General features: G+C 35.2%; 1 protein-coding gene across 8 annotated transcripts in view; it reads right to left on the reverse strand.

Annotated features, from left to right (window-relative positions):
• Positions 1 to 13,858, reverse strand: part of LOC131073623 (polyadenylate-binding protein-interacting protein 4) — an 89,320-nt gene that overhangs the window by 64,213 nt on the left and 11,249 nt on the right. For 3 of the 8 annotated variants that reach the window (XR_009112922.2, XM_058010102.2, XM_058010106.2), the window contains exons 2-4: positions 7,118 to 7,530; positions 6,761 to 6,903; positions 6,428 to 6,618 (exon numbers count right to left, since the gene is read on the reverse strand). Coding sequence is in view for 7 of the 8 variants with exons in the window: in XM_058010102.2 (XP_057866085.1) it covers positions 6,428 to 6,618; positions 6,761 to 6,903; positions 7,118 to 7,499 (716 nt within the window). In the remaining variant the exon portion in view is untranslated. Of the gene's footprint in view, positions 1 to 6,427; positions 6,619 to 6,760; positions 6,904 to 7,117; positions 7,581 to 13,858 lie in introns of all 8 variants that reach the window. The other 5 variants (XM_058010105.2, XM_058010101.2, XM_058010107.2 and 2 more) reach the window with 3 other exon arrangements.

Here is a 13,858-nt window from a genome sequence, read left to right on the forward strand (position 1 = left end):
TGGCAAGGAGGGGAATTAGAGAGGCTGTGGATTCTGGAATGGAGGTCAAAAAATGGAGATCAAAAAGGAGTTTCAACGAAGGGGGATTTGCAGGTTAACATCCATGGAGAAAAGATAGGTGACAGTTAGATGAAAACTTAGTACCAATGACTTGGAGGAATTTTTTGGAAGAATGCAAGAGAGGATATGCAAGAAAATTTGCAAGAGGGAGAAAAGAGGGATTTCAAGTACATAAATAGAGTGTACTGTGTTTTAGATCAAGTGTTCATTGGAGAACTTACTAGGACAAGAATTAAGGTTTCAGAGGTTTGGGAGGTCAAATTTGAAGCCTGAATTTGGTCATCGGAAACTGGGGGCACCAGTGTGCTTGATGAATGAGGATTCCATTTTTCAGGTGCAGGTAGAGGGCAAGAAAACAAGGCCCTTCATCTACGTATAACTCACTAGACATAGGTTTAGGTCAAGAAATTAGCAAAAATGATACGTAGAATATTTCTAAGGAATGAACATCAAATGAGTACATAAACATAAGATGAAGATTGGAATGTATGCAATTTTCAATCTTACAAACACTAAAATATGGGTCCTTTGCTTGGGTAAAAATGAGCAAAATGCATTTGTTGACACTGCCTAATTTGCAACTATGTTTGAGGAAAATATTTTCTAGGGAGAAATTGATCTCATTAGTTATCATTTCAAGTTATTTGATTGAGAAATTTTGAAAATTGGACCCATTGATAAGGAATTGCAATGCTTTGTTCGAGAGGTGTTGAAATGAAAGCAATGTCTAATAGGAAAAAAACCATTATCCCAAAAGATCACAAACCCCTCCAATATTTGCAAGCACAACCAAAAAACTAGCATTAATATCATTATAAATAGATGTGTTTCTTCCAACAATTTCATTTGGTTATCAAAAATAACGAGGATCTAATTGACAAGTCAGTTGACATGTTCTCTAGACCACCTTTAATTTCAGCTTTGGACACCATATCTCTGCTTAAGCCTTTTGTCCATCAAGCTTATGACGAAGAGTATCAGCATCGTGCGATTCTAGGTATATGTTTCCATGGTTACATAGAGCAACTAGTGCATATTTTTAGCCCAAGGAAAACTACTATCTCAAAGGAGCTTTTCTTTACAAGTTGGAGAGTCGTGTATCTAGGAAGACAAGAATTTGACCTATAAGAGAAGCTCATAATTCAGATGTTGTATGTCAAAGACCTTGACACATGTGTAAAAGCATGTGTATTGGTCAAATATACAAAATGATACACCAAAGTTCATATGATGATGTGTTTGAGTAGTGCAAGCAAGTTTAGTGATAATAAGTTGGTACATACATGCCACTTTAGACCATGGAAAGCATCTACTTGGATTTTGTCGGATGTTTTATCATGGGAAGAGCATGATTACTTGTTTTCTTGTTGTAGTTCAAGTTAACAAAATATGCATGTTCATTCTATGCAAAATGACTTTGAAAGGTAACGATGCAGCTAATTTATTTTTACTAACGTTTGGGTACACTTTGGTTTGCCAGAATCTACCATTTCATATAAAAACTCAAGAATGGTGTAGAGCAGATGGGCAAAAGGTTGACAAAATCAACTATTTTTCATCTACCAAAGAATGGTCAAACTGAAGTGGGTGACAAAACATTGGTATGACAATCAAGTAAAAATAACAGGAAGCAGCCTAAGACATGGGATGAAGATTTGGCATAAATTGAACATCTTATAACAGAGAAATTGATTTTCCATAATAAGACCCCCTTTGAGATACGTTTTGAATACCTGAATCCTAGTTCTTTTAATATCATGATGGAGAAGCCATAAAAGACATGACAGGAAGGGGATTTGAAAGTCCACAAAGATGAAATATTCATTGAGAAGATAAAGCATCCTAAGACATGGGATGAAGACTTGGCATAAATTGAACATCTTATAGCAGAGAAATTGATTTTCTACAATAAGACCCCCTTTGAGATACGTTTTGAATACCTGAATCCTAGTTCTTTTAATATCATGATGGAGAAGCTATAAAAGACATGACAGGAAGGGGATTTGAATGTCCACAAAGATGAAGTATTCATTGAGAAGATAAAGCAAATCCAACTCAGTGTAAGTGAGTTTGAAGACTACACATAACAAGGCATGACTAGCATTGAGTTGAGCACAAGTTCCAAGCAGGAGGCAAGGTATGTCTATAAAAACTCCAAGGTCAAGCAAAGAAGCTAAAACCATTTATGTAGGGTTTAATTGAGATTTTGACCAAATGGCCAAATATGCATATCAGATTAAACACGCCTCCCTATATGAAGTTATATTCCACTGTGAATATCGAAAACTTGTGTCTCTTTAAACCTTCAATCAGATGATGAAAGTCTTTTGTTAACTTCAATTGAAGACTTTGCCACTAATGAACGAAAGAAGTTGGAAAAGGATGTTTAGCAGAATAAGTAGATAACAACAAGGATGAGGTTGCAGGAAAGCTGGCAAATTGAGATGTAAGGACAGTTGCCAAGCAAAGGTAAGTGGATAAAGAGGAATATGGACTATGTTGTGAGAAAATGGATATAAAGTTGAGGAGATCAACTACTTTCCCTCCACAAAAGGATTGTTAACCTATTCCTGTCCACTTTGTCTACGTTCTCAAAATCACTTTATAAACCCCCTTGCTACATGAAAATTCTATCATGCATGCCTTCCTCACGTGACAGTCATGACGAGTCAACAATACAAGTAGTTTCAAATTGCCACCACAGCACACAACACCTTACAATCTACAAGACTCTGCACTGATTTATACAAATTACAAAAAATGTAGTGTGTTACCTAAAACTAAAAGTGAATAAGAATCAAAAATAAAGTTTTTGGAAATAGTAAATATCAAAGCACTTAAAGAGTTGCATCATGGAACAATTGATACAGGAAGTAAGATAGAGGAATGGCTACACATTAGCACAAACATGTGTCCTACAATGACACGAAATCTCTTTTGCTCACTAAAAAGTGCAATTGCAAACCCTAAAATGATCTATTGTTATCAAGTTACAATTCTGCCCTTAAAAGGTTAATTACACTGGCCAGCAATTTACAATATGGAAAGAACAAATTATTACTAAATTAACTTAAATTGTACAGAAATAAACACCTTTATGGCTCCTGGGAGTTTGATGATCAGGAACTGCTGAGAAGATGTCGAAAGATCCTCAAAAAATTTGAAAGAGTATAACAACAAATTGAAGTATTCTTACCAGTCTTCCAATGTAACTAAAAGATCAATATTCACTTTCCACATGACCATGATATAATAAAAAATGAAGGTTCTCCAAAATGGTGCTCACTGGTGAGGGGTCTTCAAGACCCAAAACAATGACAATTGGGTTTCAAAGAACTAACAACATGATGGTTGGGCAACAAAAGTCTGATCAGGCATGCAGAAAATCAGGTTTTGTCAAGGGACTCAAGTTGTAAACAAGTGGCAAAGCAGGCTCCTCCCTCTACTAGGCTACCTTCAAATCAGCCAAAAAAAAGAAGCTATATCTCAAATTCAACCACTAAAGTATCTTTCCTTTAAAAAATAGAAAATTTTAGCAACCACTCAATCATTCAGTAATAGATGTGGAGTTAGTCTGATTTATCAAAGCTTTGTATGTAACCCTTTTTTAAAAAACCCTAGGCTGGGGGAAGCAAAGTACTTAAAGTGACAATTACAAAGTAGGTTGGGGTAAGCCATCTAGGTTGCATCAAAGGAACAGGAACCCAAGGCGCAGCAAGGGTTGATGTAATGTCCCCATTCGATTCCTAAAGCAAATTGACCAAGGACAATGCCATTAGCCCAAGGCATGACAAATCATGGGCGTTAGACACATCAAATAGTTAAGATTAAGTTATCACTAACCAAGAAGGAAGACATAAGTCCGATCAAGGGTCAATTAATTAATGTTGTTAGTAAACAAAGGATGAAGTCCAATTAGAGACAAATAATTAAGTGTTTGCAAGAGACATGGCTGTGTGAGATACAACTCCTCACATCATGTCCCTTCAAAAGATATTAGAGAAGGATTGTGGCTCACAAGAGAGGCATGGAGATCAAGAGGTTGCATAAATACAAGAGATGTATCAGGAAGAGTGATCAGAGATCTGAACTCTAATTGTTTCATATCAGACCCATAGCTATTCAATCGCGTGATTATTAAGGAAATAATTCAGGAACAGTGATCTTACCAAATAAAGATCAGAAGTTATATTCTTGTATCGATCATAAAATAGGTGAAGCACAATAATCTTAGTGCATTCTGCACATATAATTATCAGACCTATTGTATGTTGGAATCTATATTATAGATTTCAGAACCAACTTCTCTTGAACAGCATATTAGAATTTGCATCAGATAAGGAAGGATTATATTATTGTCTATTAGAGCCTTTCATATTCATACAAGACTCACTAATTAAGCCCTTTGCTTGAAGTCATTCTTGATGTAAGTCTTACATAGCAATATTTTCATTATACATTTCCAATTAAGATTATAAGAACTATAAGCATAATTGACTCAATATAAATGCAAAATTAGAGAAGATCCCACAAGGGACATTACAGTTGGAGGTGTGCACAGCATAATGGATTGAAGCTCTGGTAGATGGAAAAGTGCAAAGAATACACTATAGGAGACCACATGGTAGGCCAGAGACACTTTTGAGTTGAGCTGGCTATGCAAGGGAGCCATTAGGTGTCTAGAAATAGTCAGTGATTCAATAAGATGAAGTTGGCCTTGAGGAACAAAAAAGGGCATATGTTAAACATTTGGAAGAAATGGCACAGTACATGGTGAAATTGCATTGCCATGGCCATCTAACAGGACACAAATGAGAATGTTCAGAACTTCAGACAGTTGCTGGAAAAGGGGCAGCAAAGAACAATATGGCAACAAGGTGCTTGGGGCATAACAAACAAAGGTATGGAAGTCAAGCAAGTCAGTAGTGGTAAAGAAAACTCCTAATCATGTAAAGTTTAGAAGAGACGAGCTTGTGGACCTCCAAAACGTCAAGAAACCCTCTAAAAACAGTTAAATTCATTTCAAAATCAACAATAGCCTCCAAATTTTACAAAAAACTATTAATCAGAAAAACTGTAAAAAAACCGTTTAAGATCCAAATACAACCTTAAAATTCTATAATTTTATCATTAGAGGTTCATTTCCAGATGAACAAAAAGAAAACTAGGCATTTTTTATCATTCTGGATAAACCAGTACAGCTGATAATTACTCCAAAAACTTTGAATCTGAAAAGCCCTACTTTCACCATTCTGGCTTCAGCTCAGTACCATGACAAGACAACTCTTAAATGAAAAGGCATGCAGCAGAACAGGCATGATAGCATGTTGAATGTAACAAAAATTCATAACACTCACCAAGACCTACATTATCAAAATAAAAATATTCCAAACTGAAAATGCAAAACTTCAAACTAAATATTACTGAGACTAAACCCAGAAAAACAGGCAAATTATTGTTATGCTAGAGACCTACCAAGTAACAAACTTCAATGTTACACAATGCCAACCTCTACTCGTAAAAAAATGAGAAGATTGGGGTGTCAACAGATTTTCCAGAAGAAAGCAACTAGAAAATATGCATGCAGAAAACAGCATGCATCCAAAAAGATGAATAGAGGAAAAGTAAGACACTCTAGTTTAACTCAGGTTATGGATAATCATAGAATTGCATACAATTACATTATAATTTGCATGAAAAATGTTGGCAAATGCAAAAGGAAGAGAATGATCAATACATTGACAATAGAATATCGGTTTCATAAATATTCAATGTTAATTCCTCATCTGAGTTAATCCTGCTGACCACTACCTAAGCTCCATAACTGAATTTCTTAGTCTCCAATCATTCAGATCAGCAGTACTTTCCTTTGCAAGATATTTAGCAGGGATTCAGGGGGAATCCATCACATTCCAAGTTGAACTGAAATTCATCTCTCTTGCCTAAGCCATGTTATTAGATTGTATCCAAAGACAGGGTACCTCAAATGGAATTTACCACATTGGTCTCATATAATTTCTCTTGCCCCTGGATTGCCTGGATTCACATTTGTTGCTTCCTCTGAGTTTAATTTAAGCCAACTGACTTCTAGAAGCAACCATTCAACCACTTTAGCAACCATATTGTTGGAGTTTTGAAATACACAAATTGGTCTAAGAAAGGCTTTTATTGCATTAAAAAGCAATGTCCTTATTATTTCAATTTTCAATAACAGAGCTGTGATTCTTATAGTCAAGGTCAAATGCTTATTGCTAAGGCTCTATTTCCCCACAACACAAAATTATTATGTATCAATACATACTCTACAAAAAGGAAGCTAAGAATATTATAATATAGAGGGGGCTTATAACAAAGGATGTAAAATCACCTATTCCGTGTATTCTGAAATGTGTCTTCCAAGTCAACATCTTCAGGACCATCCTTGTCTGGAGTCCATGGTTTCAACTCTCTCTCTCCCTCAATCTGATGAACATGCGCTATAAAGGAATCTGTAACAATTTCATGCCTATTATCACGTGCACGACCAATTCCTGCTCCATCTCCATTAAGTGGAATATCCTGCCTCAGAAGAATAAATTTTAGCTTATTTTCTTGCATCTACAACCAGAGTTACATAATAAAATAAATGATGCCTTATTATGTGCCCATTAGACATTGCCCTGGATTCCTACTCTCATAAGATGAGAAGCATTCTATGAACCTTGGCAATGACTTGAACAAGATCATTTGCAAAGATCACCAATTCCTTTGCAGGAGCCCTTTTTGTAGAATCTTTGAATGCGTCCTTTGTTGCTCCCTTAACATTTCCATCCTTTGTGCGCCGGGCCATCTTTAATATAATTCCTGTCCAACCAGCACAGACCAAAAATGGAAGATTGACATAATAGAGAAATTGGGCAAACAAACAGAAAGACCAAAATCAACAAATATGTAAAAGCAAACAAACAAAAACAAAATTTACATTTCAGTTCAAATGAATTCCTAACATGCAAAACATATTCAGACTACTTGATTTCAAGAAAAATCCACAAGCAAGGGAATGGCATTAAAGACAAACCATAGTCCTTCCCAGTATTTGCTGTGTAAAATATCCCAGAGTAAATAGACCCATCTTTCACCTGGACTTCAACAGGCTGACCAATCAGAAGCATTGTAGAAAATATAAAGCGATCATGCTGAATCCTTTCAGATTCTCCAACCTTGCTTCCACTTACTGACCCTTCCCATTGTAGCCTAGCATTCTCCCCATGGCTAGCATTGTCACTGTTCAAATTGTTGAAAATGCTACGGCCTCCAACCGTGCTACCAGAAATGTTGGATCCAGACCTTGCAGGATACACCATCTTATCCGAGCGACTGCCAATATCTTTGTCTGGTCGTCGACGACCAGAACCATTAGCAGTGGGAGGCCTATAGTGCATTGCCTGTTTTTGACTCATACTTACGGTCAGGGTCCAATACAACCAAGAGCTGTCTCTTCAACAAATGATGAAAAAAAATACAACTTTAGCTCCAATTTGCTTAAAACATTGACAAGGTAATAAGTCAGAATACAGGTGATACTTTATTGAACAAGTATGTCATGAAAGGCAAACAGTAAGCATGGATTCAAAAGGAAAAATAAATCACAGAGAAATGTTGAAAAATTATTTCTCATTGAAAAAATATCTAAGTGAGCTCGCTTACCAATTGAACCTTTTGTTCTAATAACATAAAAACATGCAACTTAAATGATTGTTTCTTTCATCTATAATAAGCAGATTATACACTTATTTTTAATGTGTGACTCAAACTTGACTCCCATATGGAAAAGAATATGATTTATATGTTCCATGAATATTTTCAAACAAATTGCACAAAACACATAACTTCTTGAAACAAATTACATGCAAACAGATTCACAGCATCAGAAAGTACCTACATGTAAATTCTACAAGTAATTAAACATTTGAGCAATGTGCAATTTTCCTGAAACAAATTTCAAAACCAATTATTGGCTGCTAGAATTTTGTTTTATTCAAAGCATGCAAACAGCATATGTTTTTTATACAGTCCTGCAAATGATCAGATACTTATATTGCATTCCAGCATAAAGTAAGCAAAAGAGAGAAAATTTCCATATTGACTGTAGGTACACTTGAGCACAAAATAGGCAAAGTAGCCATGCATGGTGTTGTCCTCATTTTTGTTTTCAAAAATGATGGATAATTACATTAAAAAAATTGTCAAAAAATGAAAATTTTATTCTATGGCACGCTTCCCAATGCAGAATTTCGCCTTACCCTTGGACTGGACTAATCCTCAGTCCATCCTCAAACCACGTTTCAAATTTCATCACATTCTGAGTTCGTTTGCTATGTTTTTCCTTCAATTTCAGGTTTTTTCTCCCTGACTGCAGGTGGGAAATTTTCCTTAAGTTGCAAGTTTTATGTTTTCCTTTGTTTTAATGTCGTAGAGAAATTTTAAGTTAATTACAAGTGCACTTTATGAAAAATTTTACTTGTAACTTACTTTTTATTTCCCCCTTGTTGCTTTTTGGCTTTTAAGTCATTGTAGGAACTTTTTAGACAAATTACAAGTGAACTTTAAATTATAAAGTTTAAATAAAACTTGTAATTCATTTAAAAAGTTCCACTTAAGTGATTTTAAGTTATGGTAGGGGTTTTTCTCTTCCATTAGAAAGTTTTATAAAGTCACTTTAAGTTGTAATAGGGATCTTATTTCCCTATTACAAGTTTTATTTTTAAGTTATTTTTGTGACTTGTAAAAGGAATTTTATTTTCCCTTTACTAGTCTTTTGTTGAGTTGTTTAAAACTTGTAAAGGGAGTTTTATTTCCCTTTTACATGCATTTTAAACTTCTTGTTTGCTCTCACAAACCCGATTTTGCCTTATGCATGAAAAAGTGAACAATTTTAACTTGCAAATAGGTGAAAGAAACCCGATTTCTTTTGTTCTATGCATTTTAAATTTGTCATTTCTCCTCAAGAACCTGACTAGAAATATTGGAGGATTTTGTTGAAGATTTCCACCGATTTTTGTGGAGAGATTCAAGGAAGGAGAAGGCGTTTTGGATTCCTTGCTATTTTCATGCATTTTCCAACTCCTTTCATGCCATTTGGAGGACGTTATTGCTGGTTTTGTGGCCTTCAAACAGCAAACACGTGTTTGTAGAATACCACGATTTTTTTAATGCAAATGCAACGAATCTTCCTTCTTCCAAATCGTTTTTGCTTGTCTTGCCTAGGCGTGGAGGTTGGATGTCTTTCTTGACCGATTCTTCATGCTTTTGATGAGCGTTGTGATACATATGGCGTTTTGGCAAAAACATGGCTAGAGTTTGGAGTGTGGTTTGATGTCTATTTAAGAGTTTCAATCTTCTCTTTCAAGGATTGTTTCTTGCTTCTTGGAGGACGTTTTGATTGATCAAGGTATGTTCTTTTCCTTTCTTCTTTGTTTTCATTTTTTAGTTTGTTTTAGTTTCCTTGGTCAATTTGTATATATGTTAGTTTTGTTAGTTCTTGCCTAAAATCGGTTTTGTGAAAGATTTTCCCCTTTGTTCCAAGTTTGCAAAGCAATTTGTGAATTGCATTGTCTTTCCCCATTTTCCCTCTTTACTTGCATTCGGGATTTAAAAACCCGATTGCAAGTGAGATGAAATTAGTTGATCTACCCCTTTGGTTGAAAAATATTAACCATCTTTTGTTGAAATTTCAAGTTTCAAAGTTGGAAAAATGCTTTAACTTTCAAAATCGGGTTTTTAAAACTTGATTACAAGTTGAAAGCTCTTCCCATTTTCATAAAGATGATCTTCCCAAAATCTTTTCATTTTCACTCATATTCATTGCCATCATTCGTACATACCATTCCCACTATTTCATCCACTCATTTCACACCTTCATTCATTTTTCCCATTTAAAGTCTTCACTTGCAGTCAGCCATCCAGAACCCGAAATTGGTCCAAAATGCACTCAAAAAACACTTGAAAATGAGTTTTAAAGGTCCAATTACAAGTGCAAACTTGTAGTTACCCATTACACATTTGAAGTTGCATGTTTGTTCTCCACAATTGCAAGTTAATGCTCTTGTTTTTCCCACATGTAATGCAACTTCCAAAACCCGAAATTCACTTTTGAGCCCATTTTTGCATCAGTTTATCCCTTCCCTTGTCAGTTCGGTTTGCACACACGATCTATCAAATCAATGGATTAAGGCATGGGCCTTATTTTGCAAGCAGATTTCAAGATTGGAGGATGATACAAAGAAGAGATACAACAACAATTCATGGTTGAGAGCATAGAATGCTTTCAAAACAGAGATGATCATGACATGAAAAGAGGAAGGCATCCCTTTCCCTCCTGAAAAGCCAGTACTAACCCAAGCAAGAAGATAAGGTTGAAGTTCGTTGGCCAAGGACACAAAGATCATTAAGGATGCAAATTCCCGTTCCAATTCAAAATGTCTTCACCAATCCAGAATACTTCAAGTTCTAGCATCCTGAAGCAGCATGAAGATCATCACAAACAAAGGATGATGCAGTTGGAATCGTGTCTTTGGACACTTAGATTAATTATGCATTTGTAATTTTGTTTTGACAAGTTACATGTAATGTCAAAAATTGTAATTGCGAGTGTCACTTTACTTGCACTTTTGTAGTTACATGTAAAGCAACTACAACTTGAGTTCAATTAGGATTGTAGTTGGAATAAGTCATGGTGGTTGAGAGAATTTCTCAAGTTAGTTAGGATCATCCCACCTTTTTCTCAAGGCTCCTCTACTATAAATACTTGAGGGGGTCTATTGTAATAAATATCTTTTGGCAATGCAACAAAATTTTGCCAGTTTGTATGTGCACTCTAAGACTTTGAGCTTAACTGTAAATCAAATTGCTTTCAATAAAAGAGGCAAGTTGTGTTGAGACTTTGTGCCAATTCAAGTTGTTATGTGACAACATTTTCTGGAGTTGATTGTGATTTTTGTTCTATTGTGAAAGAGGGATTCAAATTCAATCTTGTAGACTTTGAGCTGCTAATTGTACTTAGAGTTATATGTTTGGTTTTCGAATTTGGTCTTGCAAACTTTGAGTTGCTTATCATATTTGAAGCTAGTGTGGAAAGCTCAAGAGGGAAGATAGCTTGTAGACTTTGTGCTACTTCTATTTTTAAGACTTGTGCATAAGAGGTGAAGTGCAACATGTACTTAGACTTTGAGCTCCTACATACTGTGTTTGGTTACTAGAAAATCATCTACAAAGGTTGATAGGACAATAGAAGTGTTGAAGACTTTGTGCTTTTGTTTCTGTTTTCTCGTCCCAGAGAAGTGATGGAGGTCTTTGTGCCTTTATGGAAACTTTGCTTCCCTTTATGTTCCAAAAATCCTACAAAAAAGTCTCATTTTTATATTTGTTGTTATTTATTTCCAATTGCTATTACTTTTCTATGAAGAGAAAAGAGTATAGTTTTTCTTGAAAGAAGAGAAAAGACTGTTGTCCCATCCATATTAGATTAGTTTAGTTTGTAGATAGGGGGAGCCTTCCCTAAATTAGGAGAATATCATACTCACACACTGTGGCTGAAACCACAATTTTGCACATCCCCCAGGTGTACAAAATTTTCAACCAGCACATGGGATCACTCCTTGAAATATCATAATATTCATCCTATCCTTGTGTTTTGAAAACAAAAGAGAGTTACAATTATGAATCTCTAGATTTGTTGAGTCTGTACCACTCAGTAGTTATTGGATATACCCAAGTCAGGTTATTTTTCTGTCACACTTGCCAATATGGATATCAAGATTAGTTAAATTCATAAAACTACATTAAAAAGCAAAAGCAATTTTCACAAATAATCACCACTTACCATATCTTGACACTGGAAGTCTTCGTTTCGTTAACAAGGCAAAAGCAGATCCTTGCTGCTTTATGTCACAAAACTTTTGAGTCTATGACAAGGCATTTATTGTTCTAGAAATTTAAAGATTTCCAAGGAGGCATTAGCATTGTCATTATTGCAATGAAGAGAGTTATTGGACAAGTCAAAACATTAGATCACACAAATGATAATAATCCTGCCAATGGAGTCAAGGCAGAATTCCTAGCCTCACCCAATTTTTTTGATTTTATATTATTGTGCAAATAAAGTCTTGCAAAGTCAGTGATGATTGCATTCATTTAATGTTGTTTTGGCTATCATATTCTTTTGTACATTGTTAGTAAACAGATTTGTCTTTATAAGATTTAATTGAATCTTAACTCCATTTGCCCACCAAAATAAAGACAAATCCCACCAACAGTTGGAGAGATCACCATTGCATTGGTGATCTTCCTCTACATTTGAGAGGGGCAGCTCCCTCGTAAGATATAATTTGATTTTCTGGGGTATGCTTTTAACCAGAAAGCAAAAAAGGCAAACTACCATTTTTGCATAGCCATGGCACAAATGCGCATGGAATTTTAGTGTAAAGAGAACAAAGAAGACAACACACAAATCATCTCCTTAGAATTCACAAGTGATAACGAGGAGAATAAACAGTAATTTCCCTTAAAGTAATATGAACAAATCAAGACTCACAGATCTAGTAATAAACATATTCATAATCTGATCATAACAGAGAAAAACATCAAAGACTAATTGCAAAGACACATGGGAAAATGACAATCTAAAGGAAATGGAAATGGAAACAAAGAATCAAAGACATCTCCTTTATTTCTTTGATGAAAACCAAGCTCACAGACTCAACCTCCCTGTACAAAAGATTATGTTTCAATAGAAATCACACTGCTGCTCCCCTTTCCTGAAACATAAGATGCCCTCCTTCTGATCGAGTCTCACTCATATGTCAGAAAAATATTCTCTTTAATCTGACTTGGCAGTGAGTTCGAAATTAGATGTTGGGCTTTCTTATGGTTTTGATGACCATTTCGGACTACGGTGGCATTTTTGATACTATTTGTAAGTACTTTAACTTTGTTCACCTTTCCTTCGTATGGAGTGTAAGCTTAATAGAGGTTGCGACAACTACTGTGGAGCTCAACAAAGAAAGTTTTACATGAATGCTCTAATGACATTTAACCCTTGCGTTTATTCATATTTGAAACATAGTGTCGGGTTTCGCTTCATGTTGGCTGGTTGAATACACTATGTCTCTGCAGACATCACAGAGCAGCTGAAACCTTTCTTTAATCACTTGTTTGTTCTAAGTGGAGGACATACTTCCATGCACATTTTCACCAGAAGAAGATGAGACTTTGTACAGGTTTCAAAAAATAATTGAATATCACATGTAATAGTTTACTATAGAAGTATACATATTCTCCTTGACTTTTAAATTGATTTCTCACTGAGTCTCCAAGGGGCCGGTACAATCTCCCTGTCAACTTTCTTCAGCATAAGCAAATTCCATTATCCCTTCAATAGATCTAAAAAAATTGGTGAAGCATGAAATGATATAAGGAGGTAAAAAGTTCGAAATTTTCTAGGATCAAATCTGTGAGCAACATGCATGACATCATTTTAATGCCACTAGTAGTTGTGTGACTCTGACAAGAACTTGATGTTCTGAGCACATTTATTGGACATTAACAGATTAAAAGTCAAGCTAAGTGAAACTAAAATAATTATTTTAACATCTCGAGAAGATGAGCCCTATAGTTAATCACATCAACAAAGTAAACATTATCAAAAAAATGACCTCTTAGACTTACTTTGGAACTCTTAACCTCTTATACTCACTCTAGAGCTCTCTTAATTGGATCCTCCTTCAACATGTTTTCAGCTTCAAAGATGAGTTTAAAGCTA

The sequence above is a fragment of the Cryptomeria japonica genome, chromosome 11 (genome assembly GCF_030272615.1).
Source record: "Cryptomeria japonica chromosome 11, Sugi_1.0, whole genome shotgun sequence".
Taxonomy (NCBI): Eukaryota; Viridiplantae; Streptophyta; class Pinopsida; order Cupressales; family Cupressaceae; genus Cryptomeria; species Cryptomeria japonica.